Source organism: Mesoplodon bidens (assembly GCF_964165515.1).
Source record: "Mesoplodon bidens genome assembly, chromosome: 1".
NCBI classification, from domain to species: Eukaryota; Metazoa; Chordata; class Mammalia; order Artiodactyla; family Ziphiidae; genus Mesoplodon; species Mesoplodon bidens.
In genome coordinates, this window is record NC_138176.1 from 21,058,423 (window position 1) to 21,086,377 (window position 27,955).

Here is a 27,955-nt window from a genome sequence, read left to right on the forward strand (position 1 = left end):
TATACATATACATATGTTACCACATCTCTTCCCTCTTGTATCTCCCTCCCTCCCACCCTCCCTATCCCACCCCTCTAGGTGGTCACAAAGCACCTAGCTGATCTCCCTGTGCTACGCGGCTGCTTCCCACTAGCTATCTATTTTACGTTTGGTAGTGTATATATGTCCATGCCACTCTCTCACTTTGTCACAGCTTACCCTTGCCCCTCCATGTTCTAGTAGGTCTGTGTCTTTATTCCCATCTTACCCCTAGGTACTTCATGACCTTTTTTTTTTCCCTTAGATTCCATATATATGTGTTAGCATATGGTATTTGATTTTCTCTTTCTGACTTACTTCACTCTGTATGACAGACTCTAGGTCCATCCACCTCACTACAAATAACTCAATTTCATTTCTTTTTATGGCTGAATAATATTCCATTGTATATATGTGCCACATCTTCTTTATACATTCATCTGTTGATGGACACTTAGGTTGCTTCCATGTCCTGGCTATTGTAAATAGAGCTGCAATGAACATTTTGGTACATGACTTTTTTTTTTTTTTTTTTTACCCTTCCCCCTCCCCATATCCTCAAGTCCATTCTCTAGTAGGTCTGTGTCTTTATTCCTGTCTTACCCCTATGTTCTTCATGACATTTTTTTTTCTTAAATTCCATATATATGTGTCAGCATACAGTATTTGTCTTTCTCTTTCTGACTTACTTCACTCTGTATGACAGACTCTAGGTCCATCCACCTCATTACAAATAGCTCAATTTCGTTTCTTTTTATGGCTGAGTAATATTCCATTGTATATATGTGCCACATCTTCTTTACCCATTCATCCGATGATGGACACTTAGGTTGTTTCCACCTCCGGGCTATTGTAAATAGGGCTGCTATGAACATTTTGGTACATGTCTCTTTTTGAATTATGGTTTTCTCAGGGTACATGCCCAGTAGTGGGATTGCTGGGTCATATGGTAGTTCTATTTGTAGTTTTTTAAGGAACCTCCATACCGTTCTCCATAGTGGCTGTACCAATTCACATTCCCACCAGCAGTGCAAGAGTGTTCCCTTTTTTCCACACCCTCTCCAGCATTTATTGTTTCTAGATTTTTTGATGATGGCCATTCTGACTGGTGTGAGATGATATCTCATTGTAGTTTTGATTTGCATTTCTCTAATGAGTAAAGATGTTGAGCATCCTTTCATGTGTTTGTTGGCAGTCTGTATATCTTCTGTGGAGAAATGTCTATTTAGGTCTTCTGCCCATTTTTGGATTGGGTTGTTTGTTTTTTTGTTATTGAGCTGCATGAGCTGCTTATAAATTTTGGAGATTAATCCTTTGTCAGTTGCTTCATTTGCAAATATTTTCTCCCATTCTGAGGGTTGTCTTTCGGTCTTGTTTATGGTTTCCTTTGCTGTGCAAAAGCTTTTAAGTTTCATTAGGTCCCATGTGTTTATTTTTGTCTTTATTTCCATTTCTCTAGGAGATGGGTCAAAAAGGATCTTGCTGTGATTTATGTCATGGAGTGTTCTGCCTATGTTTTCCTCTAAGAGTTTGATAGTGTCTGGCCTTACATTTAGGTCTTTAATCCATTTTGAGCTTATTTTTGTGTATGGTGTTAGGGAGTGATCTAATCTCATACTTTTACATGTCCCTGTCCAGTTTTCCCAGCACCACTTATTGAAGAGACTGTCCTTTCTCCACTGTACATTCCTGCCTCCTTTATCAAAGATAAGGTGACCATATGTCCGTGGGTTTATCTCGGGGCTTTCTATCCTGTTCTATTGATCTATCTTTCTGTTTTTGTGCCAGTACCATACTGTCTTGATTACTGTAGCTTTGTAGTATAGTCTGAAGTCAGGGAGCCTGATTCCTCCAGCTCCATTTTTCGTTCTCAAGATTGCTTTGGCTATTCGGGGTCTTTTGTGTTTCCATACAAATTGTGAAATTTTTTGTTCTAGTTCTGTGAAAAATGCCAGTGGTAGTTTGATAGGGATTGCATTGAATCTGTAGATTGCTTTGGGTAGTAGAGTCATTTTCAGAATGTTGATTCTTCCAATCCAAGAACATGGTATATCTCTCCATCTGTTTGTGTCATCTTTAATTTCTTTCATCAGTGTCTTATAATTTTCTGCATACAGGTCTTTTGTCTCCTTAGGTAGGTTTATTCCTAGATATTTTATTCTTTTTGTTGCAATGGTAAATGGGAGTGTTTCCTTGATTTCACTTTCAGATTTTTCATCATTAGTATATAGGAATGCCAGAGATTTCTGTGCATTAATTTTGTATCCTGCAACTTTACCAAATTCATTGATTAGCTCTAGTAGTTTTCTGGTAGCATCTTTAGGATTCTCTATGTATAGTATCATGTCATCTGCAAACAGTGACAGCTTTACTTCTTCTTTTCCGATTTGGATTCCTTTTATTTCCTTTTCTTCTCTGATGGCTGTGGCTAAAACTTCCAAAACTATGTTGAATAAGAGTGGTGAGAGTGGGCAGCCTTGTCTTGTTCCTGATCTTAGTGGAAATGGTTTCAGTTTTTCACCATTGAGGACGATGCTGGCTGTGGGTTTGTCATATATGGCCTTTATTATGTTGAGGAAAGTTCCCTCTATGCCTACTTTCTGCAGGGTTTTTATCATAAATGGGTGTTGAATTTTGTCGAAAGCTTTCTCTGCATCTATTGAGATGATCATATGGTTTTTCTCCTTCAATTTGTTAATATGGTGTATCACGTTGATTGATTTGCATATATTGAAGAATCCTTGCATTCCTGGAATAAACCCCACTTGATCATGGTGTATGATCCTTTGGATGTGCTGTTGGATTCTGTTTGCTAGTATTTTGTTGAGGATTTTTGCATCTATGTTCATCAGTGATATTGGCCTGTAGTTTTGTTTCTTTGTGACATCCTTGTCTGGTTTTGGTATCAAGGTGATGGTGGCCTCGTAGAATGAGTTTGGGAGTGTTCCTCCCTCTGCTATATTTTGGAAGAGTTTGAGAAGGATAGGTGTTAGCTCTTCTCTAAATGCTTGATAGAATTCGCCTGTGAAGCCATCTGGTCCTGGGCTTTTGTTTGTTGGAAGATTTTTAATCACAGTTTCAATTTCAGTGCTTGTGATTGGTCTGTTCATATTTTCTATTTCTTCCTGATTCAGTCTTGGCAGGTTGTGCATTTCTAAGAATTTGTCCATTTCTTCCAGGTTGTCCATTTTATTGGCATAGAGTTGCTTGTAGTAATCTCTCATGATCTTTTGTATTTCTGCAGTGTCAGTTGTTACTTCTCCTTTTTCATTTCTAATTCTATTGATTTGAGTCTTCTCCCTTTTTTTCTTGATGAGTCTGGCTAATGGTTTATCAATTTTGTTTATCTTCTCAAAGAACCAGCTTTTAGTTTTATTGATCTTTGCTATCATTTCCTTCATTTCTTTTTCATTTATTTCTGATCTGATTTTTATGATTTCTTTCCTTCTGCTAACTTTGGGATGTTTTTGTTCTTCTTTCTCTAATTGCTTTAGGTGCAAGGTTAGGTTGTTTATTCGAGATGTTTCCTGTTTCTTAAGGTGGGATTGTATTGCTATAAACTTCCCTCTTAGAACTGCTTTTGCTGCATCCCATAGGTTTTGGGTCGTCGTGTCTCCATTGTCATTTGTTTCTAGGTATTTTTTACTTTCCTCTTTGATTTCTTCAGGGATCACTTCGTTATTAAGTAGTGTATTGTTTAGCCTCCATGTGTTTGTATTTTTTACAGCTCTTTTCCTGTAATTGATATCTAGTCTCATAGCATTGTGGTCGGAAAAGATACTTGATACAATTTCAATTTTCTTAAATTTACCAAGGCTTGATTTGTGACCCAAGATATGATCTATCCTGGAGAATGTTCCATGAGCACTTGAGAAAAATGTGTATTCTGTTGTTTTTGGATGGAATGTCCTATAGATATCAATTAAGTCCATCTCGTTTAATGTATCATTTAAAGCTTGTGTTTCCTTATTTATTTTCATTTTGGATGATCTGTCCATTGGTGAAAGTGGGGTATTAAAGTCCCCTACTATGAGTGTGTTACTGTCGATTTCTCCTTTTATGGCTGTTAGTATTTGCCTTATGTATTGAGGTGCTCCTATGTTTGGTGCATAAATATTTACAATTGTTATATCTTCTTCTTGGATCGATCCCTTGATCATTATGTAGTGTCCTTCTTTGTCTCTTCTAGTAGTCTTTATTTTAAAGTCTCTTTTGTCTGATATGAGAATTGCTACTCCAGCTTTCTTTTGGTTTCCATTTGCATGGAATATCTTTTTCCATCCCCTTACTTTCAGTCTGTATGTGTCTCTAGGTCTGAAGTGGGTCTCTTGTAGACAGCATATATATGGGTCTTGTTTTTGTATCCATTCAGCCAATCTGTGTCTTTTGGTGGGAGCATTTAGTCCATTTACATTTAAGGTAATTATCGATATGTATGTTCCTATTCCCATTTTGTTAATTGTTTTGGGTTCGTTATTGTAGGTCTTTTCCTTCTGTTGTGTTTCCTGCCTAGAGAAGTTCCTTTAGCATTTGTTGTAAAGCTGGTTTGGTGGTGCTGAACTCTCTCAGCTTTTGCTTGTCTGTAAACATTTTAATTTCTCCATCAAATCTGAATGAGATCCTTGCTGGGTAGAGTAATCTTGGTTGCAGGTTTTTCTCCTTCATCACTTTAATTATGTCCTGCCACTCCCTTCTGGCTTGTAGAGTTTCTGCTGAGAGATCAGCTGTTAACCTGATGGGGATTCCCTTGTGTGTTATTTGTTGTTTTTGGCTTGCTGCTTTTAATATGATTTCTTTGTGCTTAATTTTTGACAGTTTGATTAATATGTGTCTTGGCGTATTTCTCCTTGGATTTATTCTGTATGGGACTCTCTGTGCCTCCTGGACTTGATTAACTATTTCCTTTCCCATATTAGGGAAGTTTTCAACTATAATCTCTTCAAATATTTTCTCAGTCCCTTTCTTTTTCTCTTCTTCTTCTGGAACCCCTATAATTCGAATGTTGGTGCATTTAATGTTGTCCCAGAGGTCTCTGAGACTGTCCTCTGTTCTTTTCATTCTTTTTTCTTTATTTTGCTCTGCAGCAGTTATTTCCACTATTTTATCTTTCACCTCACTTATCCGTTCTTCTGCCTCAGTTATTCTGCTATTGATCCCATCTAGAGTATTTTTTATTTCATTTATTGTGTTTTTAATCGATGCTTGGTTCATCTTTAGTTCTTCTAGGTCCTTGTTAACTGTTTCTTGCATTTTGTCTATTCTATTTCCAAGATTTTGGATCTTGGAAATAGAATCTTGGATCATCTTTACTATCATTATTCTGAATTCTTTTTCAGGTAGACTGCCTATTACCTCTTCATTTGTTAGGTCTGGTGGGTTTTTATCTTGCTCCTTCACCTGCTGTGTGTTTTTCTGTCTTCTCATTTTGCTTATGTTACTGTGTTTGGGGTCTCCTTTTTGCAGGCTGCAGGTTTGAGTTCCCGTTGTTTTTGGTGTCTGTCCCCAGTGGCTAAGGTTGGTTTAGTGGGTTGTGTAGGCTTCCTGGTGGAGGGGACTTGTGCCTGTGTTCTGGTGGATGAGGCTGGATCTTGTCTTTCTGGTGGGCAGGTCCACGTCTGGTGGTGTGTTTTGGGGTGTCTGTGGACTTTTTATGATTTTAGGCAGCCTCTCTGCTAATGCGTGGCGTTGTGTTCCTGTCTTGCTAGTTGTTTGGCATAGGGTGTCCAGCACTGTAGCTTGCTGGTCGTTGAGTGAAGCTGGGTGCTGGTGTTGAGATGGAGATCTCTGGAAGATTTTCGCCGTTTGATATTATGTGGAGCTGGGAGGTCTCTTGTGGACCAGTGTCCTGAAGTTGGCTCTCCCATCTCAGAGGCACAGCACTGACTCTGGCTCCTCAATTTGGGATGATTTGTTGTCTATTCATGTATTCCACAGATGCAGGGTACATCAAGTTGATTGTGGAGCTTTAATCCGCTGCTTCTGAGGCTGCTGGGAGGTTTCCCTTTCTCTTCTTTGTTCTCACAGCTCCTGGGTCTCAGCTTTGGATTTGGCCCCACCTCTGCGTGTAGGTTGCCGGAGGGCGTCTGTTCTTCGCTCAAACAGGATGGGGTTAAAGGAGCAGCCTCTTCAGGGACTCTGGCTCACTCAGGCCGGGCGGGAGGGAGGGGCACGGAGTGCGGGGCGAGCCTGCAGTGGCAGAGGCTGGCGTGACGTTGCACCAGCCCGAGGCGCGCCGTGTGTTCTCCCAGGGAAGCCGCCCCTGGATCCTGGGACCCCGGCAGTGGCGGGCTGCACAGGCTCCCGGAAGGGCGGTGTGGACAGTGACCTGCGCTCGCACACAGGCTTCTTGGCGGCGGCAGCAACAGCCCCAGCGTCCCACGCCCGTCTCTGATGACTTTTTGAATTAAGGTTTTCTCAGGGTATATGACCAGTAGTGGGATTGCTGGGTTATATGGTAGTTCTATTTGTAGATTTTTAAGGAACCTCCATACTGTTCTCCATAGTGGCTGTATCAATTTACATTCTCAACAACAGTGCAAGAGTGTTCCCTTTTCTCCACACCCTCTCCAGCATTTATTGTTTCTAGATTTTTTGATGACGGCCATTCTGACCGGTGTGAGATGATATCTCACTGTAGTTTTGATTTGCATTTCTCTAATGTTTAATGATGTTGAACATTCTTTCATGGGTTTGTTGGCAATCTGTATATCTTCTTTGGAGAAATGTCTATTTAGGTCTTCTGCCCATTTTTGGATTGGGTTGTTTGTTTTTTTGTTATTGAGCTGCATGAGCTGCTTATAAATTTTGGAGATTAATCCTTTGTCAGTTGCTTCATTTGCAAATATTTTCTCCCATTCTGAGGGTTGTCTTTTGGTCTTGTTTATGGTTTCCTTTGCTGTGCAAAAGCTTTTAAGTTTCATTAGGTCCCATTTGTTTATTTTTGTTTTTACTTCCATTTCTCTAGGAGATGGGTCAAAAAGGATCTTGCTGTGATTTATGTCATAGAGCGTTCTGCCTATGTTTTCCTCTAAGAGTTTGATAGTGTCTGGCCTTACATTTAGGTCTTTAATCCATTTTGAGTTTATTTTTGTGCATGGTGTTAGGGAGTGTTCTAATTTCATACTTTTACATGTACCTGTCCAGTTTTCCCAGCACCACTTATTGAAGAGGCTGTCTTTTCTCCACTGTATATTCTTGCCTCCTTTATCAAAGATAAGGTGACCATATGTGCGTGGGTTTATCTCTGGGCTTTCTATCCTGTTCCATTGATCTATATTTCTGTTTTTGTGCCAGTACCATACTGTCTTGATTACTGTAGCTTTGTAATATAGTCTGAAGTCAGGGAGCCTGATTCCTCCAGCTCCATTTTTTGTTCTCAAGATTGCTTTGGCTATTTGGGGTCTCTTGTGTTTCCATACAAATTGTGAAATTTTTTGTTCTAGTTCTGTGAAAAATGCCAGTGGTAGTTTGATAGGGATTGCATTGAATCTGTAGATTGCTTTGGGTAGTAGAGTCATTTTCACAATGTTGATTCTTGCAATCCAAGAACATGGTATATCTCTCCATCTGTTTGTGTCATCTTTAATTTCTTTCATCAGTGTCTTATAATTTTCTGCATACAGGTCGATGACATGATAATATACATAGAGAATCCTAAATATGCTACCAGAAAACTACTAGAGCTAATCAATGAATTTTGTAAAGTAGCAGGACACAAAATTAATGCACAGAAATCTCTGGCATTCTTATACACTAATGATGAAAAATCTGAAAGTGAAATTAAGAAAACACTCCCAGTTACCATTGCAACAAAAAGAATAAAATATCTAGGAATAAACCTACCTAAGGAGTTGTAGCTTTTTTGACTGTCCTACCCCGGGCCTCTCTCCTCCACTAAGCAGTGGGCCATCCTGGGAGGAACCCAGGCCTGGCCTGCCATTGCACCCATCACTGTCACACTGCATGACATAGTTGCTCAGAGCTTTACCTCCTTGGGGGTCATGCCTGCCTTTGTCTCATGATGGGTAGGTATCTCAGAGAGAGGGAGCAAGGAGAGTGGAGAGAGAGAAAGCCCTTTGAGAAGCTCTGTGCTAGTGCAAGTGCAAGGTGGTGCAAAATCCCTCCCCCCTTCCCTGTAACACAGGGCTGGATTCTAACTTGTTTTCAAATTGGGAAGGCTCTTCCCCGGCCCTTTAAGATCAGACCTTTAACAGTAGCTGATCCCTGAGCCAGGAGGCGGGAAGGAGCAGGAGCCTCCCCTCCCCCCTCATCTGTCATGTGCGTCCCTAGACAGTGGGAAAAAGCCTCCTTTGTGCAGCCAGAAAGGGGTTGTTTCGGTCAAGCTTTGATCTGTTAGTGAACTCTGACCATGACCTTGGAGGCTTGAAAAGCCGTATCTCTCTGATGGCTGGCAGCCAGCAGTCTCAAAAAGCTACGGGGTGGGGGATAGACGAGAAATAACTTGTTTTATATTTTTACTTTATGCTTTTGGATGAGCTCAAGCACCTTTTGCCATGTTCAGAGTCACCAACCAAAAAGGGCAGGTCTTCGGGCCCCAGGGGACAGCTGGGTGGGTCCTGAGTGGGAGCTGTTCCAATGATTTGTCTTAAGTGTGCTGTGCTGGGTGGAGAGGCGATAGCCTTGGTCTTGGGTGAGTGGAGCCAGACTCGATTTCCCATATGACTGCCTTTCGCCCCAGGATCATCGCTGCTGTATGCCTTACACCCCCATCTGCATCGCCAAAGCTGTGAAGAATTCTGCTGAATCAGAAGGCATGAGGAGAGCTCACGTGAGTAAAGCAGCCTGTGCAGAAGAGAGGATGCATGGTGGTCAGAAGGCCTAGCTCCCTCACCTGCTGTGTGGCCTTGAGCCTGGCACAAGGTGGGAACTTCTCTGAGCTTTCTAGAGTTAATGAGAGAATGAAATACAATACTGGATGGGCTAGATCTTTACATAATATAACATAAAACACAAAAGGAGATTGATGATGATAGTGTAGGTGATGGTGATGATGAAGGTGAAGCCTCTGAAGAGGCCTAGGTTTGTGTTTCAAGGCTGGCAGTAGATCTAGAAAGATTTGGGGCCCAGAGACGGCTTTTGACAGTGGCCTGTCTTTCCTGCTCCAGTAGTACAGGAATGACCCCTCTGAGGGTGCTCCTGTGTGCTCTGAGGTGGGCCCCTTCCTGATTGTGCCTGAACTAATCAACAGCAAGGGAGCCCTTTCCCCCATAGTGGAAATTGCTGCACACTTGTTCACAGGAAATGCCTGCATGTAAAGCCCTGATTGCTGATGGTTTGTAGCCCTATAAGTGCAGCCCTCTCAGTATCACATTAGGGCTGGGCTTTGAATCTGCCCATCTGATTTTCAGTAATAACTTTAAAAAATGTCTCTGTTATTTGCACAGATTAAAGATGCTGTTGCCCTCTGTGAACTCTTTAACTGGCTGGAGAAAGAGGTTGGTTCTTAGTCTTTGTTTAACACATGGATATAGATTATTCAGAAATTATCTACATGTGATTCGAACTGTGGCTCTGGTTGACCACGAGGTCTAAGATCTTGATCTAATTTTAGTACTCTGTTTTAATAGTTCTTTGTGGAAATTTGGTGTGTGTGTATTTAAAAATTCTTTAATTATAGACAGTAGTAACAAAGATGAAGAACGAAATTCCTTAACAGAATGGATCCTTTCTGGTTAAGGAATTATCTTATAACTAAGTGGAGTTTCATTATAAGAAAAAATGACTCTTACGATATTACAGGCAAGCTGGCTGTGTTAAGAGAAAAAAGATCTTTGTGTATGTTTTGAACTTTAAGCCATAAAACTTTTTATATTAAATTGATTCCTGGGCATTAGTTTCTTGCCCTTTCACTCCTTGTAGTTGACAGGAAGGTGATCGCTTTGTGCTCTTATTAAACAATATCATATTCCCTTTAAATATTATATAAACAACTCTTTTAAAGTAGCTTACATTGGAAGAAGAAAATAGCGCCCTAATTCCCACTGGTGTAACAGTTTTTTCCTCTTTGGCAATTGTTCATCTGTGTACATTGTTTTTTCAACATAAATCATTTTTACATGTCTCTCACTGTACAGCTACGATTTTGTATTTTGTTTATTGTATTTACTTATCATAGTGTGAGCATTTTCCATGTGCTTTGAGGTCTTTAAAAAAATGATTCAAATAGAGACTGTTTAATAGCTAGACTGATTTATTTACCCATTCCTTCTATTTTCAAATGTCTTAGATTGTTTTAAATTTTTTTTGCACTTACCAGACACCTTGTAATAATATCTTTGCATTTATCTTTTTTATTTATTTAGGATCACTTTCTTAGGATGATATCCTAGGTGGGGATGCTTTTTAATTTTTAAATTTAGGCATATTAAGTTTTGGGAGTTTTCAGGATATAACACTGAGGGAAATAGTTGAGTGAAAAATTAAATGTATAGAAACGCTTCTACTTTTAGATGGCTTTGGTAAGAGCCTTTGGAAATTCCCTCCTTGTAAAGATGAGACATATGCTGTGTCCTATAGATTGGACAGTTGGGACATGGGGATTGAGGAAAAAGTAAGCTTTTAATGCACCTCCTATAATATGTAGGAGACGGATGAATTTATCACACCCCAGTGGTTTATAAGCAACTTCCTTATAGGTGCCCAAAGGTGGCGTGACGGAGATCTCAGCTGCTGACAAAGCTGAGGAATTCCGCAGGTAAGGATCACTTTGGGGGCCCACGAACCTTGTGCTCATTTCCTTGGCAAGTTAAATGAAGCCGGGAGGGCCCTGATTCTTGGCACAGTAAAAACCTTTAAGCCACTCTGCTCTTGTGTGTCTTTCTGTTCCAGGCAGCAGGCTGACTTTGTGGACCTGAGCTTCCCAACAATTTCCAGTACGGGACCCAACGGCGCCATCATTCACTACGCGTAAGGCATGCGGAGGAGCACGCTGCCCGGCTTTGCTGCTGCTTCTGCACAGGAGCCTGAGCAGGGGAGAGACATTATTCTACCAGAGGCCCTGGCGCCCACCTCCGTGTGTCTGTTGAGATTGTTCTTATATGGGAAATAGGACCTTGGAGGTCTTATTTTCTCTTCTTTGCTCTAAATCCCCAAGCCTCTGCGTGTTGGGAGCCAACTCTTAGGCACAGAGGTTTCGCATTGACATTCTCACAATGTCAGATGGGTTGTCCCTCTTTCCTTTGAGCCTGCAGTATCTGTATTCATAATCCCTGAATCTTAGTAGTTAGAATTTTTAGTGTTTTTCTTTTCTGACAGTGGCAGCCTTCTTGATGCACTAGTCCAAACGTCCTGTGAGCTCCATCACCTCCATACCAAAAAAGCTTATCACTAGGCTGTGGAGCACCCTGCTATGGTTGAAGAGATAACCTGTAACCTCTCTTTCCTCCCCAGCCTATGGGGATTTGTACCACATGACCTACAAGAGCCCATGGACCCACAGAGCTGCGCATCCCTGCACTGTGAGACAAAGGGGCGCTGATGAATTTAGGACTGCTAGACCTGACTGTAGAGATGGTGGGAAGTGGGGCTCCAGCTTCAGCTTCGCCTGGCTTACACGGTTCTGCCTCGTGTGGGCATCTTGAGTCCTTTACTCTCCACCTGTGATGTGCATAGTGAAGGAACACTTGGCTGTCTCACTGTGCTGCAGTGCTGTACGTGGGCACAAATTCCTACCCCCCGCCTTTTTAATCACTTCTAGAGTTTTTAGTCTTGGGACAAATTTTGAAGCTGTTGTGTGGGAGACAGTCACAGATATGTGACTGTACAGTTCTCTCACATTAATGCCTCTGTTCCAACATTAAAATAGCAAAAGGACTTCAGTTTTGTCTTATATTTAATGCAGGTGATGAATTTCCTGGCTGGATACTACTCTAGAATTTTGCATATAATTAACACAATAAATAATTTCAGACCAAGGGGGGAGAATTTTGCTTCTCCTTTGGTGTCTCTTCGTTGTGGCTGTTGGAAGCCTGTTGACAGGAGGGTGCTGAAACTGGGCCCATGTCTGGTTGTCTTTTCTGCCAGTTGGGCTCGAGTGCCCACTTTCACCCTCATTGCCTGGAAGTGAAGGAGAACCTCTCTGAGAACCTCTCTCGGCTGCAGGACGGAGACTTGGAATGCTCATGTCCCTTTTAGCTTTTCCCAGTGCAGCATATTGTCTGGAAAAAGGCATGGAGAAATCAGATCACTTTAAAAAATACCTGATGTTCATTTGAAAAAAGCTCTAGCATAAGAGCATCATGGTCCATTCCTTTCCCCAGCAAAAATCCCGTTAGGTTTTCTCACAGACTGAGACACTGACCTTCTGCCTGTCTGGTGGTCTAGGAAGCAAGTGGGGAGGCACCTGATGGGATTAGGACTGAGGGAGGGAAGTGGAGGCTGAGGCAGGGGCCTGGACTGCCTCCCCCCGCACCCCCCCAAAAAAGACAAATGATTGCGGCTGCTCTCTTCCCACTTCCCAGCTTGGTCCTATTGCTTCTATTGATTATTATTTTTGTAGCTTTTACAATTATCTGATGAACACTTGTTTTCTTCCAGTCACAAATGGAGGAAGATACAAAGAAATATGTTATTTCCTTCTCCTGAGCTCTTTATATGTTGGGGAGATAGGTTGACTGGGTCTTTGAATAGTAGAAGGTTAATATTAGTTGAAATAATTAACCTATTGGGTAACTTTAGTGTGATATAATTTAAGGCTTACATAAATTGTTCGCACAGTACAAAGAACTCTTGTATTCCTTCCTCCCAGATTCAGGAAGCATTTACATTTGTGGAATAATTAATTTTTAATTAACTTTCTTAGGCCCGTCCCCGAGACGAATAGGACCTTGTCTCTGGATGAGGTGTACCTCATTGACTCGGGCGCTCAATACAAGTAAGTGAATCGGGGCTGTGTAGAGCCTGACTCCACTGAATCAAGGCAGTTGAGTAGGTGGACAAGCCAGGCTCCAGCCGAGATTGCTCAGCTGGTCATCTCATTCTGCGCCAGCCACTGATGGAATTGTTTCCATGTCTTGTCCTTTTTTTCACCCCTTGTTGAAATAGCCCAGTTGTGATCCTGTTCCCACAAAAGACTGTTTGATAGAAATGTTTAGTCCTTGGCTGGAAGCTGTTAAACACTAAATAAATAACTGAAAGTCAGCTTTCAGCACCATTGGGAAGTCTTCTGCTCCAGCCCATACAACCACCTGGCAGCTCCCCAGGGCCTTGTGAAGTGAGGGTTTAATTTTGAATGAATGAACGAGAAACGAGGGTTGTCCCTGAATTTCCTTCTTCATGCCTTGCTGCTTTTGCAGTCATCATCTAGAATAGTTTCTCAGAGAAACCAAAATTTGGTTGGGTCTTGATGTGGAACCCACGAGGAGGAGCAGGAATAGGTGTTGTCTGCACTGAGAGAGCACGAGCAAGGCCTTTTACTACTCCTTGCTCCACTGAAGTTGGGACTTTGGCTGGTGGAGATGGAAGCCACAACCTAGCCTTGGGACGTGTGGGTTGGAGTTAATAAAAGCCTAGAGCTAAGGGTATTTGGATTTCTTGGGTAATGGTGTAACTTTGGTTCACTTCTATATTTTAGCAGGATTCTAGAAGTTACTCTTTCTGTGTTAAGGGGTGGATTAGGGTGTTCTAAAAGATGCATTTGAGTATTTCTAGGGTCCAGTAAACCGCTTGCCATCCTGACAGGAGGAATTAGAGTTTGACCTTCTTTTGCTAGAAACAGGTTCCTATTTACTTTGTCCACCTCCCTTTCATCCATAATCCCAGGGATGGTGTCTTCTGTGAAACAGTCCTCACATTGTAGACCCAAGAGTGTGTGTGTCAGGGCCTGACTGAGTTTACTCCCACTACACTGGGCCATCCTTGCATTCACACTTTGTCTCTCTCTCTCTTTTTTTTTTTTTTAACAATTTCATTAAAATATAATTCAGCTTACTCATTTGAAGTGTACAATTAATGGTTTTTAGTTTATTCATGGAATTGTACAACTGTCACCACAATCAATTTTAGAATATTTTCAACACCTCAAAAAAGAAACACCATTCCTGTTAGCAGTCACTTCCCACTTTCCCCTACCCAGGGAACCACTAGTATACTTTCTGTCTGTATGGATTTGCCTATTCTGGACATTTCATATAAATGGAATTATAGGGCCTCAGTGGCTGAATTCCGTCACTTAGTGTAATGTCTTCCAGGTTCATCCAGGTTATAGTGTGTATCAGTACTTCATTCCTTTTTATTGCTGAATAGTATTTCATTGTACGTGTATACTACATTTTGTTTACTCATCAGTTGATGGACATTTAGGTTGTTTCTACGTTTTGGGTATTATGAGTAATGCTGCTATGAACATTTCGTGTACAAGTTTTTGTGTGGACATACGTTTTCGGTTCTCTTGGGGGTTTACCTAGGAGTGGAATTGCTGGGTCCTAGGGTAGCTCCACGTTTAACCTTTTAAGGAACTGTAAACTGTTTTCCAAAGTGGCTCTACTATTTTATATGTCTACCAGCAGTGCATGAGGGTTCTAATTTCTCCACATCCTCATCTGTCTCACATTTGAGCAAAAGCTTATTCTGAGTGAAAACTAATTTGTCCTTCCTTTCGGAAAGGGATGGAACCACAGATGTGACTCGTACCATGCATTTTGGAACCCCTACGGCCTATGAGAAGGTAAGAGAAAACTCGAGAGGCCCTCTCTGCTCTTTGACAGTTCTCTCTTGTGAAAAGGATTGTATACGTAAGTAAAAATTATATGTGGGACAGTAAAATAGCTCATTACTGTGGAATCAGGCTTATCTGCTTTATGACATCCATTTAATTAATTATTGGAGAGATTTTAAAAGCATTCTGTCTTCTAAGGTCAGAGTGGCTCAGATTCAAGTTTTAATAGCTTTGGCCTTCTCTTCAGTCAGGAAGTTTCTTTGGGGAAGGGAGTGGGGTAGTGAAATATATGCCTTTTTACGAACAGTGTCTAGATTTCATTCTGAAAGCTACCCCCGTTCTTTTTTCAAGTTCAGCATTCCTATTTATAGGCTCAACTCTCTAGGAACCCTCTGAAATGACATGCACTGCTCAGTTTCTGGTCTGTCTGGCATGGAAAAGAGGAAACAGCTGTAAGGTAGAGAGATGTGTACCATGAGTTTGGAGACTGGGCTTCAGATCTTCTCTGCTGTTTACAGACTCCATGACCTTAACCTCAACACTTAGACCATCCATAAAAACGGCAAGAAGAGTACTCACCTCCAAGGCTGGCTGTGAAGGTTCCGTGAGCCCAGCAGGTTCTTGGATGATAGTCACTGCTTGGCAAATACTGGTTGAATCTCTGAGTATACCTCTTTTTCCAGGGAGCTCCTTCAGGAAGCTTGTCCAGGGAAGAGGGCTTTATGGGATAGAGCAGGGCAGATTTCCCAGTGTTGGTCCCTTGTGTCATTCATTTGTAGGCACCAGCAAATGAAGAAGGGTTTGACCTTGGGTCCAGATACCTACCTTTGGTGTGACTCCTCTTGTACTGTGTTCAATCCAGACCAGATTGAACAGTGTGGGGTTTAGTCCTGACTCTCCACCTTACTGGCAAGCCACTACCCTTCCAAACAGCACTTTTCTTGTCCAGGCAGTAGGGACTAAACCCTGAGTATAGATGGTGGTGAGGTGCACAGAGGTCGAAGCAGGACTGCCTGGCTCCAAGGCCACATGCTGCCACTTATGAACTGCGCGACCTGGCATTCATCTCTCTATGAAGTGGGGATGGTGAGAGTGCCTCCCACAGGAAGTGTGGGATTAAACCTACAGTGCTGTACGTATCACGCCTGGCACAGAGGAGTAGCTCAGTAAGCGTTAGCTAGTGTCATCAGTGCTTTCCCCCAGTCTTTCTGAGGCTCAGATGGCAGAGACTATGGCAGAATGTTCATTACAAGGGTAAGACTGGTGGGGTCATCTCTCAGTCAGTTCTCTTTTATTAAATCGAATTTCAAGATTTTCTGGAAAATTGGTACCAAGGCCAAGGTTTTTCTCCACCACCAGATTTTTTTCCTTTTTCCTCTGATTTTCTCTGTGGTATTGCTACAAAACCTTCAGAGGCAAGGTTTTCAGAACTACCTGAAAACTATAGGATTAAAACGTCTGTGCCAGTGCTGAACATGCCCTCTGGGTTTTCTTTGGCAGGAATGCTTCACATGTGTCCTCAAGGGCCACATAGCTGTGAGTGCAGCTGTTTTCCCGACTGGAACCAAAGGTAGGTGATTCCTTCAATCATATGGCAGGCTTTTTCTTGTTCAGGCATCAGACGTGTCTAAGTTTGGGTGGAAGAACACGTCCTTCCCTCGCTGTACCAGCCCCCAGCCTACTTCAGGCCCATCCTGGGCAAATGGGGGTGCTGCATGGACTGAGCTGAGAGGACCTCCAGGGAGCCAGGCTTCGGACTGGGCCCAGGGTCAGGTGTGAACCTCCCTCCTGACCAATTATGGTGTCGGGTGACCCACGTGGGTGGCTCCCAGGAGAGGGCAGCAGGGCATGAAGGCCTCAGGGCCCCAGTGGAAGTCGGCGCAGCCTCCTGTCTGCCCTTCAGTGCTGGGCCGGTGCCTCCTTTCAGGACCCTCATTGGGATTTATTTTACTGAGAACCTGACTTGAGACATATACCTTTTTGCATGCGGATGGGTGGGTGGGCCGTTGCACGGGGAGTTGACAAGACCTGGGCCTTGAGTCTGCTTAGGCTGGGCCAGCACTCATCTCCCTGGGCACCACTTTCCTCATGCTTGCAGTCTGGTTAGAATCTTAACTTGTAATTCTGAAACTGTAGGGTCCCAGTGCTAGGAAGGGAGCGTCCATGTCATCTACTGCAGCCCTTACCTGCTACAGGTGACCATTCCTCACCAGCATCCTCCAGCTTCAGACTGAGCTCTCACTGGTGGGGGAGCTGCCCTCCTCAGGAGCTCTGACTGTTAGAAAGTTCTTCTTTGTGTTGGGCTGAAACCTGACTCCTCCAGTAACTTTTACCCGCTGGTTTCTGTTTCACCTTCTGGAGCCAAACATAACAAATGTAATCTCCAAAGTGCTTTGCAAGTTGAAAAGTACTGTACAAAATCACCAAGTGGTTCTTAATATGTCTTTCAGGCCACCTTCTTGACTCCTTTGCCCGCTCAGCTTTATGGGATTCTGGCCTGGATTACCTGCATGGGACGGGACACGGTGTTGGGTCTTTTCTGAATGTTCACGAGGGTCCTTGTGGCATCAGTTATAAAACATTCTCTGATGAGCCCTTGGAGGCCGGCATGATTGTCACTGATGGTAGGTGTCCCTCACTTAGAGGGTGTGCGTGGGTCCTCTGGCCTTTGTGAAAGCTCTTTGTTGTTTCTTATATTTTCATTATTATAAAGTAAGTTGGAAATAATTTCCCCTTCCTGAATTCAACAACAACAACAACAACAACAACCAACAACTTTTTTGGTTATAAAAGTGATAAATATTCATTGTAGAAGAAGTGAGACTATGGAACGGTATAAAGAAGAAAATGAAAATCATTTGTAATCCAGATACCCAGGGGAAACATGGCTTAATATTTTGCTATGTTAGCTTCTTGTCTTTTCCCATATCGATACCACATTTTTGTGAATGTACTTTACTGCCTGCATCATTGTGTCTTATGGATATGCCCCATAATTTATTTGGCGGATCCTCTGTTACTGTACTCCCTACCCTGCAGCCAGTTCTCAGGAACTTCTGAGCCTTTCTCTGGACCTCAAGTGCCTATTAAAAGTGCCCCGCGGGAGGAGGCGTCTCTGGGCTCTTACACCCAGATTGAGTGGCCCTTCATCTGTTTCTTGGGAAGCGCTCTCATCCCAGGAGTGCAAGCTTCTCTGTGCTTATCTTCATGGTGGGCTGCTTCTCATTTTGGGGTTTGGTTTGTTTAGAGCCAGGGTATTATGAAGACGGGGCTTTCGGAATTCGCATTGAGAATGTTGTCCTGGTGGTGCCTGTGAAGACCAAGGTGAGTAATTACGTTTTTGTTTTTAAAATTCCCTTATTCCTTAATGGGGGAGGATGAGGACTTTTGTCCTGGGAACCAAGAGCATGTCATTCTGGGGCCAGAATGGAGCCTCCTTCCCCTGATAGTGGTGTCTCTCCTGGAATTCATTCTCCTCTGCAAAGCCAGAAGGAAAATCCTTAGTGAACTGGGACCCTGAATTGGACCTCACGGAGCCCCAGGCAGCCCCCTGCTTGTTGTTAGTTGGGGCTCCGAGTTTACTGGAGGCAGCTTCTTGTCGTGAAGCCTCCTCTGCTGTGGGGGAGGGGTGCTCGCTTAAAGGCCCCTTCCAGAAACTGAAGCAGAATCTCCAGGGCTGGGGCCTGGGAACTATTTTCAACAAATACCCCAGATGATTTTTATCAGGTAAAGCTGAGGAGGCCCGAGTTACCCCCTGGGTCGGGCCCCACAGGTGTGGTGCCCTGTGGAAGACAGGTGTGACACCCTCTCCCCATCACGTTACCAAGAGGTCGCAGGCTTTAGGTGCTGGGCTTGACCTAGAAGACCTGTTTGCTTCTCCTCCATGGGTAATTTTGGAAATGGAACTGTTGGGGGGAGGTGGCTTCCTAAGTCTTCAGGGAAGCTGACTGCAGGGTCTCCTCTCTGCTTGCACACTGATGTCACTCTTCTTGAGAGTGGCCTCTCCCCTCAGTCCCACAGGCCCCGCCAGGAACAGAGACCGAGCGTGCCCTGTGTGCCCCGGCCATTCCATGCCACGTGCACTGGACAGACCTGTTACCTGTCACCTGATGTGCCTGGCTGGGTCAAGGCAGGCTGCATGGTTGATGTCAAAAAAAGGGATCTGCTGGGGGACTTACGCCTTAGCAGAGGCTCGAGAACCAAAACCAGAGATGCCCCTGCTTCCAGACACCCTCTGTGCCTCTTCTCCATCACAGCAGGCAGGAGTCCTGTGGACCTGCTGCTGGGAGCCCCTCAGCACTCTTTGGCTTTTCCTGATGGCACAGGCTGTTGTTTGCACAGTGGAGCAGCTCTTGGAAAGTGGCATCCGCTGTGTTCATCGTGTCTCCTGTGTCTGTTAAAAATGGTGACCAGCTAACCACGTCTCGATTCCTAGTTACACCTGGCTCTGAGGGACAGTCCTGTCTGGTGGGAGTGACCTCGTGGCGGGTCATTGTGGTAAAGAGGATTAAAAGCTTCTGTTTTCTTCCTTCTCCCATAGTATAACTTCAGTAACCGGGGAAGCCTGACCTTTGACCCTCTAACTTTGGTTCCGATACAGACCAAAATGATAGATGTGGATTCTCTTACAGACAAAGAGGTAACGAGGAAGCCTTGGGGGAGGGCAGAAGCGTGTGGGGTGGAGAGCTGCCCTACGTTCTCCCCTCCGCCGTCACTTTTTTTGTTGTTGACAGTTTGCTTTATTTATTTATTTATTTATGGCTGTGTTGGGTCTTCGTTTCTGTGTGAGGGCTTTCTCTAGTTGTGGCAAGCGGGGGCCACTCTTTATCGCGGTGCGCGGGCCTCTCACTATCACGGCCTCTCTTGTCGCGGAGCACAGGCTCTAGACGCGCAGGCTCAGTAATTGTGGCTCACGGGCCCAGTTGCTCCGCGGCATGTGGGATCTTCCCACACCAGGGCTCGAACCCGTGTCCCCTGCATTGGCAGGTGGACTCTCAACCGCTGCGCCACCAGGGAAGCCCCGCTATCACTTTTAAGTTAGAGCCTAGGCCAGCTGAGTTGGAGAATCCTAGGTCTCCTGAGGACTGGAGGTGCTTTTCCTGTATTTTTGGGTCTCGAGGTAGATATAGCCCTGCTCTCCTCACTGTTGGGGATGGTAGGGCTTCACAGGTGGGAATGAATAGTGTGCTGTTGCTTTCCAGGAGGGCCAGAGCCATAGCTGCCCTGAGGGGTGTTTAGCAAACATGGGCATGTGTCTTCCCTGCATTTTTGTGGGTGGGTGGGGCCACTGCACACGCCAGATTGTTTTCTTGTGTTGCGTGAAACGTTAAGGAACTGAGAAGCAAACGCTATTACCCTATGCCGAGTTTTGTCCCAGGCAGGGAGAGAGGTTGTTGCTCTGGGCTCTGAAACCCGTCACAGAGCAGACGCACAGCAGTGCTCACCTGTCAGGCTCAGAGGGTGACAGGTCTTGGAGCCCCTGCAAATCCCAGCACGGCTCCCCGGGCTCACGAGGCCAGGTGAGACGGCAGACCCGGGAACCTGGAGCGAGGCTGGAGGGACCAGGCAGGTGAGCAGGGTCAGAGCAGGGACAAGGGTCAGAACAGGGTGGAGACGACACCACCCTGTCTGTCTGCTGTGACGTGGTCGGGCCCAAGCCAGGAAGCCAGAAGCCAGAAGGACACAAATTCCAGAGCAAGGCAGGCAGGCAGAAGTCCAGCAGAAAGCACATGCCTAGCAGAAGCCAAAGGCAGGACAAGCGTGGCGCATCACTCGAGGAATAAGAAGTGTTTGTTCCCAGAGGCAGCCGCTGGCCTCATCCCAGGGGCTTTTGAGGCAGAAGCGTACCCTCAGTGGAGCCTGCGTGGGCCCTGTGCTTGGCACTAGAGGAAAGCGCCTCTGAGGGCTGAGGAGCCCCCTTCTGCAGGGCCGTGGAACGGGCTCCTTCCAGCCAGAAGCTCCCTCTCTGCCCCATCCAGCTCACAGATGGGTGACAGAGGAAGGTCATCCACTTGCTGCTTCGACTGCCTCCGTGCTTGGGCACCTCATCTTGACCGCCAGTGCCGCGATTCAGCCACATGTTCCCGCTCACAGCACCCAAACAAGCTCTGCTGATGCTAGTTTATTCAGGCTGTAGATGGATACAGAACAGGCAGCAGCCTGTCAGCAGCACAGTGTCAGGTGTGTCTTTTCAGCGGGAAGAGTCTCTCCTGCAGCCCTGGGCCTCTTCTCCGGTCCCCACAGGGCTGGCTTAGGTGAGAGGGGAAGACAGCACAGAAGTGAGCATGGCAGCCACCCTGCTTACAGCCCTCTGCCCAAGGAACCAGTCTCTTCTTGCGGCCCTCGAGCACAGCTTCCAGGGTCTTAGCAAGGGACCCTCTACTAATAAGTCACTTTGCCCTCTTGGAAGCCCAAGGCTGTGGCTTCTGCCAAGTGATTCCAGGTCACGTGGGCCTTGCTGTCCGCATGAAGTGTACCAGTCAGGAGCCATTTCTCCCACGTGACTTTCCACTTTATCCAGGGAAATAGTGCATGAGGAAGGTTTAGCGAGGCCATTTTTCCTTGAGGGAGAGTGTCTTCTTAACCTGTGACTCCCCCATGACACTGGACAAAGACCAGTGCTCTCTGCCTGGTCCAGTCTTCACTACTATACCTTACATACCCCAATCACTGAACTGTTCTTTTAGCCAATTAGTTTTTATAGGACAGATAATTATCTTCTTACCTTGGAATCATTAGCAAGTTTCCACAAATTACAAGTAGAGGACAGTATTTAATATTCCAAGCAGAGTGTATTTATTATCTCTTTTAGCAAAAGTCTTCATTTCCCATATAGCACTCAGTAAATCTGGGGCTTCATTCTGTCTTAAGGCATAGTAATACCCCACAGCAAGACGCTGTCCATTGGGCTTTTAAAGTACCAGTCGTTGCCCTTTACCGTCTCCCAGTCTTAGTAGAAACTTTAGGGAGTTTTGGGGTTAGGTCTGCATTCCCATCGATTTGTCACCAGGTGGCAGCAGAGGACTTTGGTTGGACATGAATGTGGGTGCTGCAGGCTGCCAAGGCCTTTGTGACGTTGCTCCAGCCCCCTGCGGGTGCCCCAGCTTGCCCCAACCAAAAGGGTCTTGGGAGTGTCTCTGTGGCCCCAGGCTTGCTCCTGTCTGCACTGTTGAGCTGCTTTGGACGGCAGGCTGCCTTACAGCCCTGCTTGGCCTTGCTGCTGACATGCGGCCGTTTGCTTGCGTTTGATATCCCACCCCTCTTCCCCACCTCCCAGAAAGACTAGGAGGCTTTTATCAGTGGGCACAGGAGCACCAGTTGGGTCAAAGTCATCGGCAACACACCCCGTCTGTCTGATGTGATGTGGTCAGGCCCCCTTCGGGGCAGTGGAGAGCGTGGGTTGTCGTCCTCTTGGCAGAATGTGCTTCCCTCCAGCCCTCATCCTCCCTCCCTCCTCACTCGGAGGAGACTGGCAGAACCCTTGTCATCAGGTTCAGCGCATCAGTGCCCCCCACCCCGTCCCAACAGACAGACACAGACACACAGACACACACACCCCAAGTCCCATCAGCCTCCATACTTTTACCTCTTTTTTATCTCCTGGTGTGGTGGCCCCATTCCTTTGAGCCTCTGAAAGTCAAGCTTACTCCCAACCCCACCCTGCAGCAGCGCAGGCATTGACCTCCAAAGGCTTTGGGCGCATCTAGACGGCCACACTCACAAGACCCTCACTGGCTTGACTGATCCTAGTTTATTCAGCTTTGTAGGCGGATACGGGATAGGAAACTCAGCGCATTGGCAGGACAGCCTCAGGTGTGTCTTCACAGCAGTTGAGGCAACCAGGGTGGGTGCAGGAGCTGTGAGACCCCTGCCCCCACTCTCTCGTCATGGCTTCCAGGGGTGCTGTCGAGGGGGACACCAGGTTACAAGTTACTCTGCATTCAGGGGAGCCCAGAGCCACGGCTTGCTGTCAGGCACTCGTGGTTCCCTCACAGTCACTCCAGTCCACATGCAGTAGATGGTTCCAGGAGCATTTTCACCATCGGCCGTGTGGCCTCGTCCCATCTATTTCCAGGGAGGTAGGACACATGGACATGCTTGTCCATGAGCAGGGAGAAAGGGTTTTGTGCTCCTTTACTCTCATCCTGTGATCTCAGCACATGGGGCCTCACTGCTCGCCGCGCAGCCTTTGGTGAAGGTGTGATGGTGAGACCACGTCTGTATTCCTTCCCTCTTGCAGTGCGACTGGCTCAACAACTACCACCTGACCTGCAGGGACGTGATCGGGAAGGAACTGCAAAAACAGGGCCGCCAGGAAGCCCTCGAGTGGCTCATCAGAGAGACGCAGCCCATCTCCAAACAGCATTAATACCTCCCGGTTTTGTTTTGTTTTTCAAAACGCTCTGGGGAAAGGAAGAAGCCTGGCCCACCCCTGACATCTTTTCCCTTTCTCTCCTTCTTCCTTACCTTCCCGTTTTACTTTTAGACTGAGAAGAACTGAAAATCTTCTTATCCTCTTTGATATTTTCTTGCAAACACTCGATCTTTTATGAATTTTTAAAAAATTGTTGAGAATGAGCCAAGAATAAATTGCTGCCCCAGAAGGAGGATCGCCACAAAGCCCAAAGCTTGATCGGGGGTGCGCCCCGCCCACCCCGGGCAGCTGCAGGGAGTCCTCCGGCCAGTGATGGTGAAGCGGTGAGCGCTCTGTGACAGTCACGTTCCAGGTGCTAGTCCCTTGTTCATGACCCCCTTCATGCGCACGAGACTGTATTTATGACCAGTGAATAAAATGTCAGAACGTGCTTCATCTCCGCCGTCTCTCTTCTTCCGGCACCATCCACCCAGTGTGTGGGGTGGGCTCACGTCCAGGGCACGTTTTCTAGGTGGAAGGACCCCTTTGAGGAGAGATTCCCTGGCCTCCCTGCATATTTTCTGACTTAATTTCAAGCCTCTTAAGTCTTTTCTCTAGAAAACCTAATATTTTGTTGAGTATTCTTATAAGTTTTTCTTTCCTGATTTTAAAATGTCATTGATATTAAAAAAAAAAACAAAAAATCATGTCGAAAGTGGCAGTCTACTATGCTCTACCCTACAGTGGACGGTGCAGGCGTCTCATTGTCTCACTACTTATAGACAGTGGCCTTTGGCAGGTGTCTGCTACTCCCTATCCTCGGGCTTTCTCTGGACTTGCACACGTGGGGCAGCCTGAAGGGCCGGCAGAGCTAATGCCTCTGAGGCCTCAGACCATGATGGCTGGGCATGGGAAAACGGACTCCTCTTCCCTTGGCTGGGATGTCCGAGGCGTGGTCTGCATTGCCCCCTGGGGTTTCTCAGTGGGACTGAGCCCTCCTTGCCCACTGTGGGAACTTGTTCAATAACACACCCTTTATTTTCTTCCTTCCCTCTGCGTCTTACTTTCCCTTTTTCCCACCAGTGTTTCCTGGAGCCATCTCCCATTAAACCACTTACATGCAAATCCTTGTCTTTGGGTCTGCTTCTTTAGGAACCCGAGTCATACCCCACAGGTATAACCACTATTTGCTGTGTATTTTTGCCAATTTCTTTCTTTGTATTTAGCATTCAGTAATATATAGAAAAAGTATGTGTGCGTGGATAAAAGAATATTTATGCACACATACACATCATATGCACAGACATTGGGCCATTCTGTACATATGCAATTTCCATTTTTAACTTGGCAATATATCCAAGTTATTTTTTCATATTGATACCTATAGATCCAATTATTTTTAATGACTGTAGACTATTCTATTGCATGACTGTCTTCTTTTTAAAACCAGTCTCATTAAATCTCAAACTACATCTTTGATTTGGATGGCTGTGAAAGGTAAGTAGAAGCATACTTTGGCCTTTCACCAAAGCACGGTTGGCAAGGTTCAATGCTCATTACTTTCTCCACCTGGGGAGCAGCAAATGAAGTGAACTAATCTGTATTTACCATTCAGATCCAGGGTAGCAGCAAAGAAAACTTTACTGGTAGGGTGAGCCTAAATTGACAAGAGTACCTAAAAATGGACTTGTCAACATTTATACCGCCCCTCCTGCCTTCTTTCAGGGATCATTGATTCCAGCTTGCTATGTGGGAGGAAGCAGGAGAGACAGCTAGTACTCAGGTTATATTTGTAACAAGGCCAGGAAAACATAGGAGCAGTGCCTCACAATAACATGTATTTTGATCCACCAAAGATCAATCCGTGAATGCCTTTGGTTCACCCTTGCTTATATTTCTAATGTGTTCCCTAAGATTGGACTTAAAAGAGACATTTCTCCTCAGATGGTAGAACTTACTAATCATGTTTCTTATCCATCAACTCTCTAAAAGGCAGAGGCCCTCCCCTTGCGGACTCAGACCGTCTTCTCCTGTGACATCCGGAAGCTTCCCCTTTCTCAGGAAATGGGAGCCGTGAATTGCAGCTGACCTGGAGTTTAAACAGACTGTAACTCAAGTGTGACGGCAACTCCAGTGTTTGTTCACCAGGCTGTTAATCCTGTCATTTCCCAAGGCAGCCTCAGAGCAAAGTTTGATTTAATTGGCTCAAGCTCGAAAAGCAAAGTTTCCTGGTGCCGAAGCTTCCTGCCTGGACTTGCATGTCTTGGCATGAGGTCCAAGAGCCCTGAACTAGGTGAGATGGCCCCAGAAAGACCGAGGACCAAAATAAAACTGTAATGTGCAAGAGCTCAGGGGATGATGGGGAGATACAAATGTGGATCAAAAGAATCACTTTTTTTTTTTTTTTTTTTTGCGATACGCGGGCCTCTCACTGTTGTGGCCTCTCCCATTGCAGAGCACAGGCTCCGGAGGCAAGGGCTCAGCGGCCATGGCTCACGGGCCTAGCCGCTTCATGGCATGTGGGATCTTCCCGGACCGGGGCACAAACCCATGTCCCCTGCATCGGCAGGCGGATTCTCAACCACTGCGCCACCAGGGAAGCCCCTCACTCTTCTTTAAGTAAATGATAAAAAAAAAAAAAGTTTGGGTGCAAAAGCACGCATTATGCTAAATTTGTGGAGGAATTCCAGGGAAGCTGCTCTTGTGTCTTTGTCTTGCTTACTTTATCCTCTCTTGAAGTTTCATGTACAAGATAGGATTCAAAAAAGGGTACGGATGTGGAGCCTCTACCGTGAATACCCCAGGTGCTGACTTCCAGAAGCTTGCTCACCCTCTGGTAAGAAATCCATCTGTGTCGCTTGTCCTGTGATGAGAGGGGCCTGTCCCACCATCCTCGCTCTCAGCCCTTGTCTGGCCTGAGGGCCGTGCCCGGCATCTAAGCCACCCAGCAATAGCAATCATTTCTTATCAGATAGGAGGGGTGGTTGTGAAAGGAGCCATCCTTGTACTCACAAGCTGCGAGGGAGGGTTTGCCCTTGGTGTTTCCCAGCAGCTGGGGATTTATACCAGCAATGACATGAAGACTCACATGCAGCCCTTTGTGACACCTTTCAAGTGACATCTTTCAAGCAACAGCTTGAGCACTGTTGGCTCCTAGGGGGAGACAGAAGCAGGTAAAGGGAGGGCTGGGAGAGGGCAGGAGGGGTGCTTGGCAATGTTAATGCCTGTACCGTGGTTGCTGGTTCCTGAAAGCAGTTGGGAGTGCACAGAGTGAGAAATACATAGGATCAGAATTTGAAAACAAAATGCAGAATCTGGCAAGGTGGTGGCCGTTGTCATAGCTTTTGAATCTCTTCAAATCACTCCATAAAAACACAGAGAAGCCGGGATAGCAAACTAAAACTCATGGATGAGGTTTATACCAAATATAGGGGACAAGTATCCATTCCCACAAACTCTTAATGTGAGCCGGTCCAAGGTATGACTGTGTTGTCAGCAGCTGTGCAGGAGGAAACTAAAGGAAGCAATGGGGTGTGTGATGGACCTGAGAACCCCAAAATAAGCATCAGAAAAAATTATTGTACTTTAAAGGAAAAAATCCTTTAGTAGTCAGGATAGTAGAAAAAGTATAAGATTGTTATTCGTTTTTATAGCAACATTTCAGGGCAGAAGAAATGGAATAACAAGAGGCTGTGGTTACAAGTGTGTTTGTTATAGTTCATTAAAGCCTCGAATTTCTTTCATGTGTTTTGTATCCGTGCTAGATTTAACAATAATTAAGTTAAAAAAAAACTAACAGTGGCCAGGTGGGCAAGGTTAGAGCTGATGGGATTGGACCATGATGGTGGGGGAAGGGAGAGGCGGTACCATCTACAGCTGATTGGCCATGTGATGAAGGCTCTCAGGAGGAGTGTTAAAACATGATTTTAAAGAGGAGCTGAAACTTGTGTGTGTGTGTTGTGTGTGTGACATATTCTAGTTTTTAAACATTCATAACCAAAGTAACGCAAAACAAACCAAAACAACAAAGATGGTAGGTCAAGCATAACACATGTGAGCTGAATTTGGTTCTTGGACAGCAGCTTTGTCTTCCTGGACTGTTAGCTCCTTGAGGACAGGCATGTAGTCTCGACCGGCAGCCTTGAGGCCAGGTGACCACTGCTGAATGAGGGGATGACTGCCTACTGTATGCACCATGAACTCGCTGTGCATCCTCAGGCAAGAACACAACTTCTCTGAGCCCCCACTTCCCTCTCTGTAAAGTGAAGTTAGTGGTGGCATCTCCCTGTCATTTGGTTGTGAAGCCTGAACGAGAAAGCTCCTGCAGAGTGTGTCCCCAAACGTTAACTCAGCGTGTACACCCATGTCTTCCAACCCAACTGCTTTTTTTAAGTGGCAGTTTTATTGAGATACAGTTCACATGCCATACAATTCACCTACTGAAAGGGAGACATGTTGGTGCTGGTGCTTTCTTGATCTCTCCAGAGGTGTCAGAGAAGGTCTTCACACAGAGACATTGTGACTGTAAGATGCATCCTCATTTCTGAGTTGTTAGAATGTGAAACTCCATGTGGATTCTATCCTCTGCAACAGGAAGTATCAATATATGGATAAGGGTTCTCTTCTACAGTGCTGTTTCCTTTTTAAACAAAGGCTTTGTGCTGTGAGATCGCTAGAGGTTTATGTTCACTCGGACCCCAGAATCTTTTTCTGACCTCACCACGTGTTGTGCTTTGTACTCTGTAGCCTCAGGTACTCTGTTAGTTTAGTGGTTTGGAGCTCAGCACGGATAAGATCAAATTCCTTTGTTGCAACCCCAGGTGAGCCAGTGGATTTCCTTTGTTCCATGATCGTAGCCAATACCTTTAACCTTGTCGCCACTGTCACGGTGTCCTGGCTTCTCTGCCCCG

General features: G+C 45.3%; 1 protein-coding gene across 3 annotated transcripts in view; it reads left to right on the forward strand.

Moving 5' to 3' along the window:
• The window catches only part of XPNPEP1 (X-prolyl aminopeptidase 1), a 61,199-nt gene extending 37,703 nt beyond the window's left edge, over positions 1–23,496 (forward strand). For all 3 annotated transcript variants that reach the window (XM_081252907.1, XM_081252908.1, XM_081252909.1), the window contains 11 exons: positions 8,717–8,806; positions 9,423–9,473; positions 10,674–10,732; positions 10,867–10,944; positions 12,839–12,910; positions 14,641–14,701; positions 16,193–16,262; positions 17,143–17,316; positions 17,940–18,016; positions 19,233–19,331; positions 22,932–23,496. In XM_081252907.1, the coding sequence (XP_081109033.1) occupies positions 8,717–8,806; positions 9,423–9,473; positions 10,674–10,732; positions 10,867–10,944; positions 12,839–12,910; positions 14,641–14,701; positions 16,193–16,262; positions 17,143–17,316; positions 17,940–18,016; positions 19,233–19,331; positions 22,932–23,060 (960 nt within the window). In that variant the 3' untranslated portion in view covers positions 23,061–23,496. The remainder of the gene's footprint in view (positions 1–8,716; positions 8,807–9,422; positions 9,474–10,673; positions 10,733–10,866; positions 10,945–12,838; positions 12,911–14,640; positions 14,702–16,192; positions 16,263–17,142; positions 17,317–17,939; positions 18,017–19,232; positions 19,332–22,931) is intronic.
• The last annotated feature ends 4,459 nt before the right edge of the window (positions 23,497–27,955 follow it).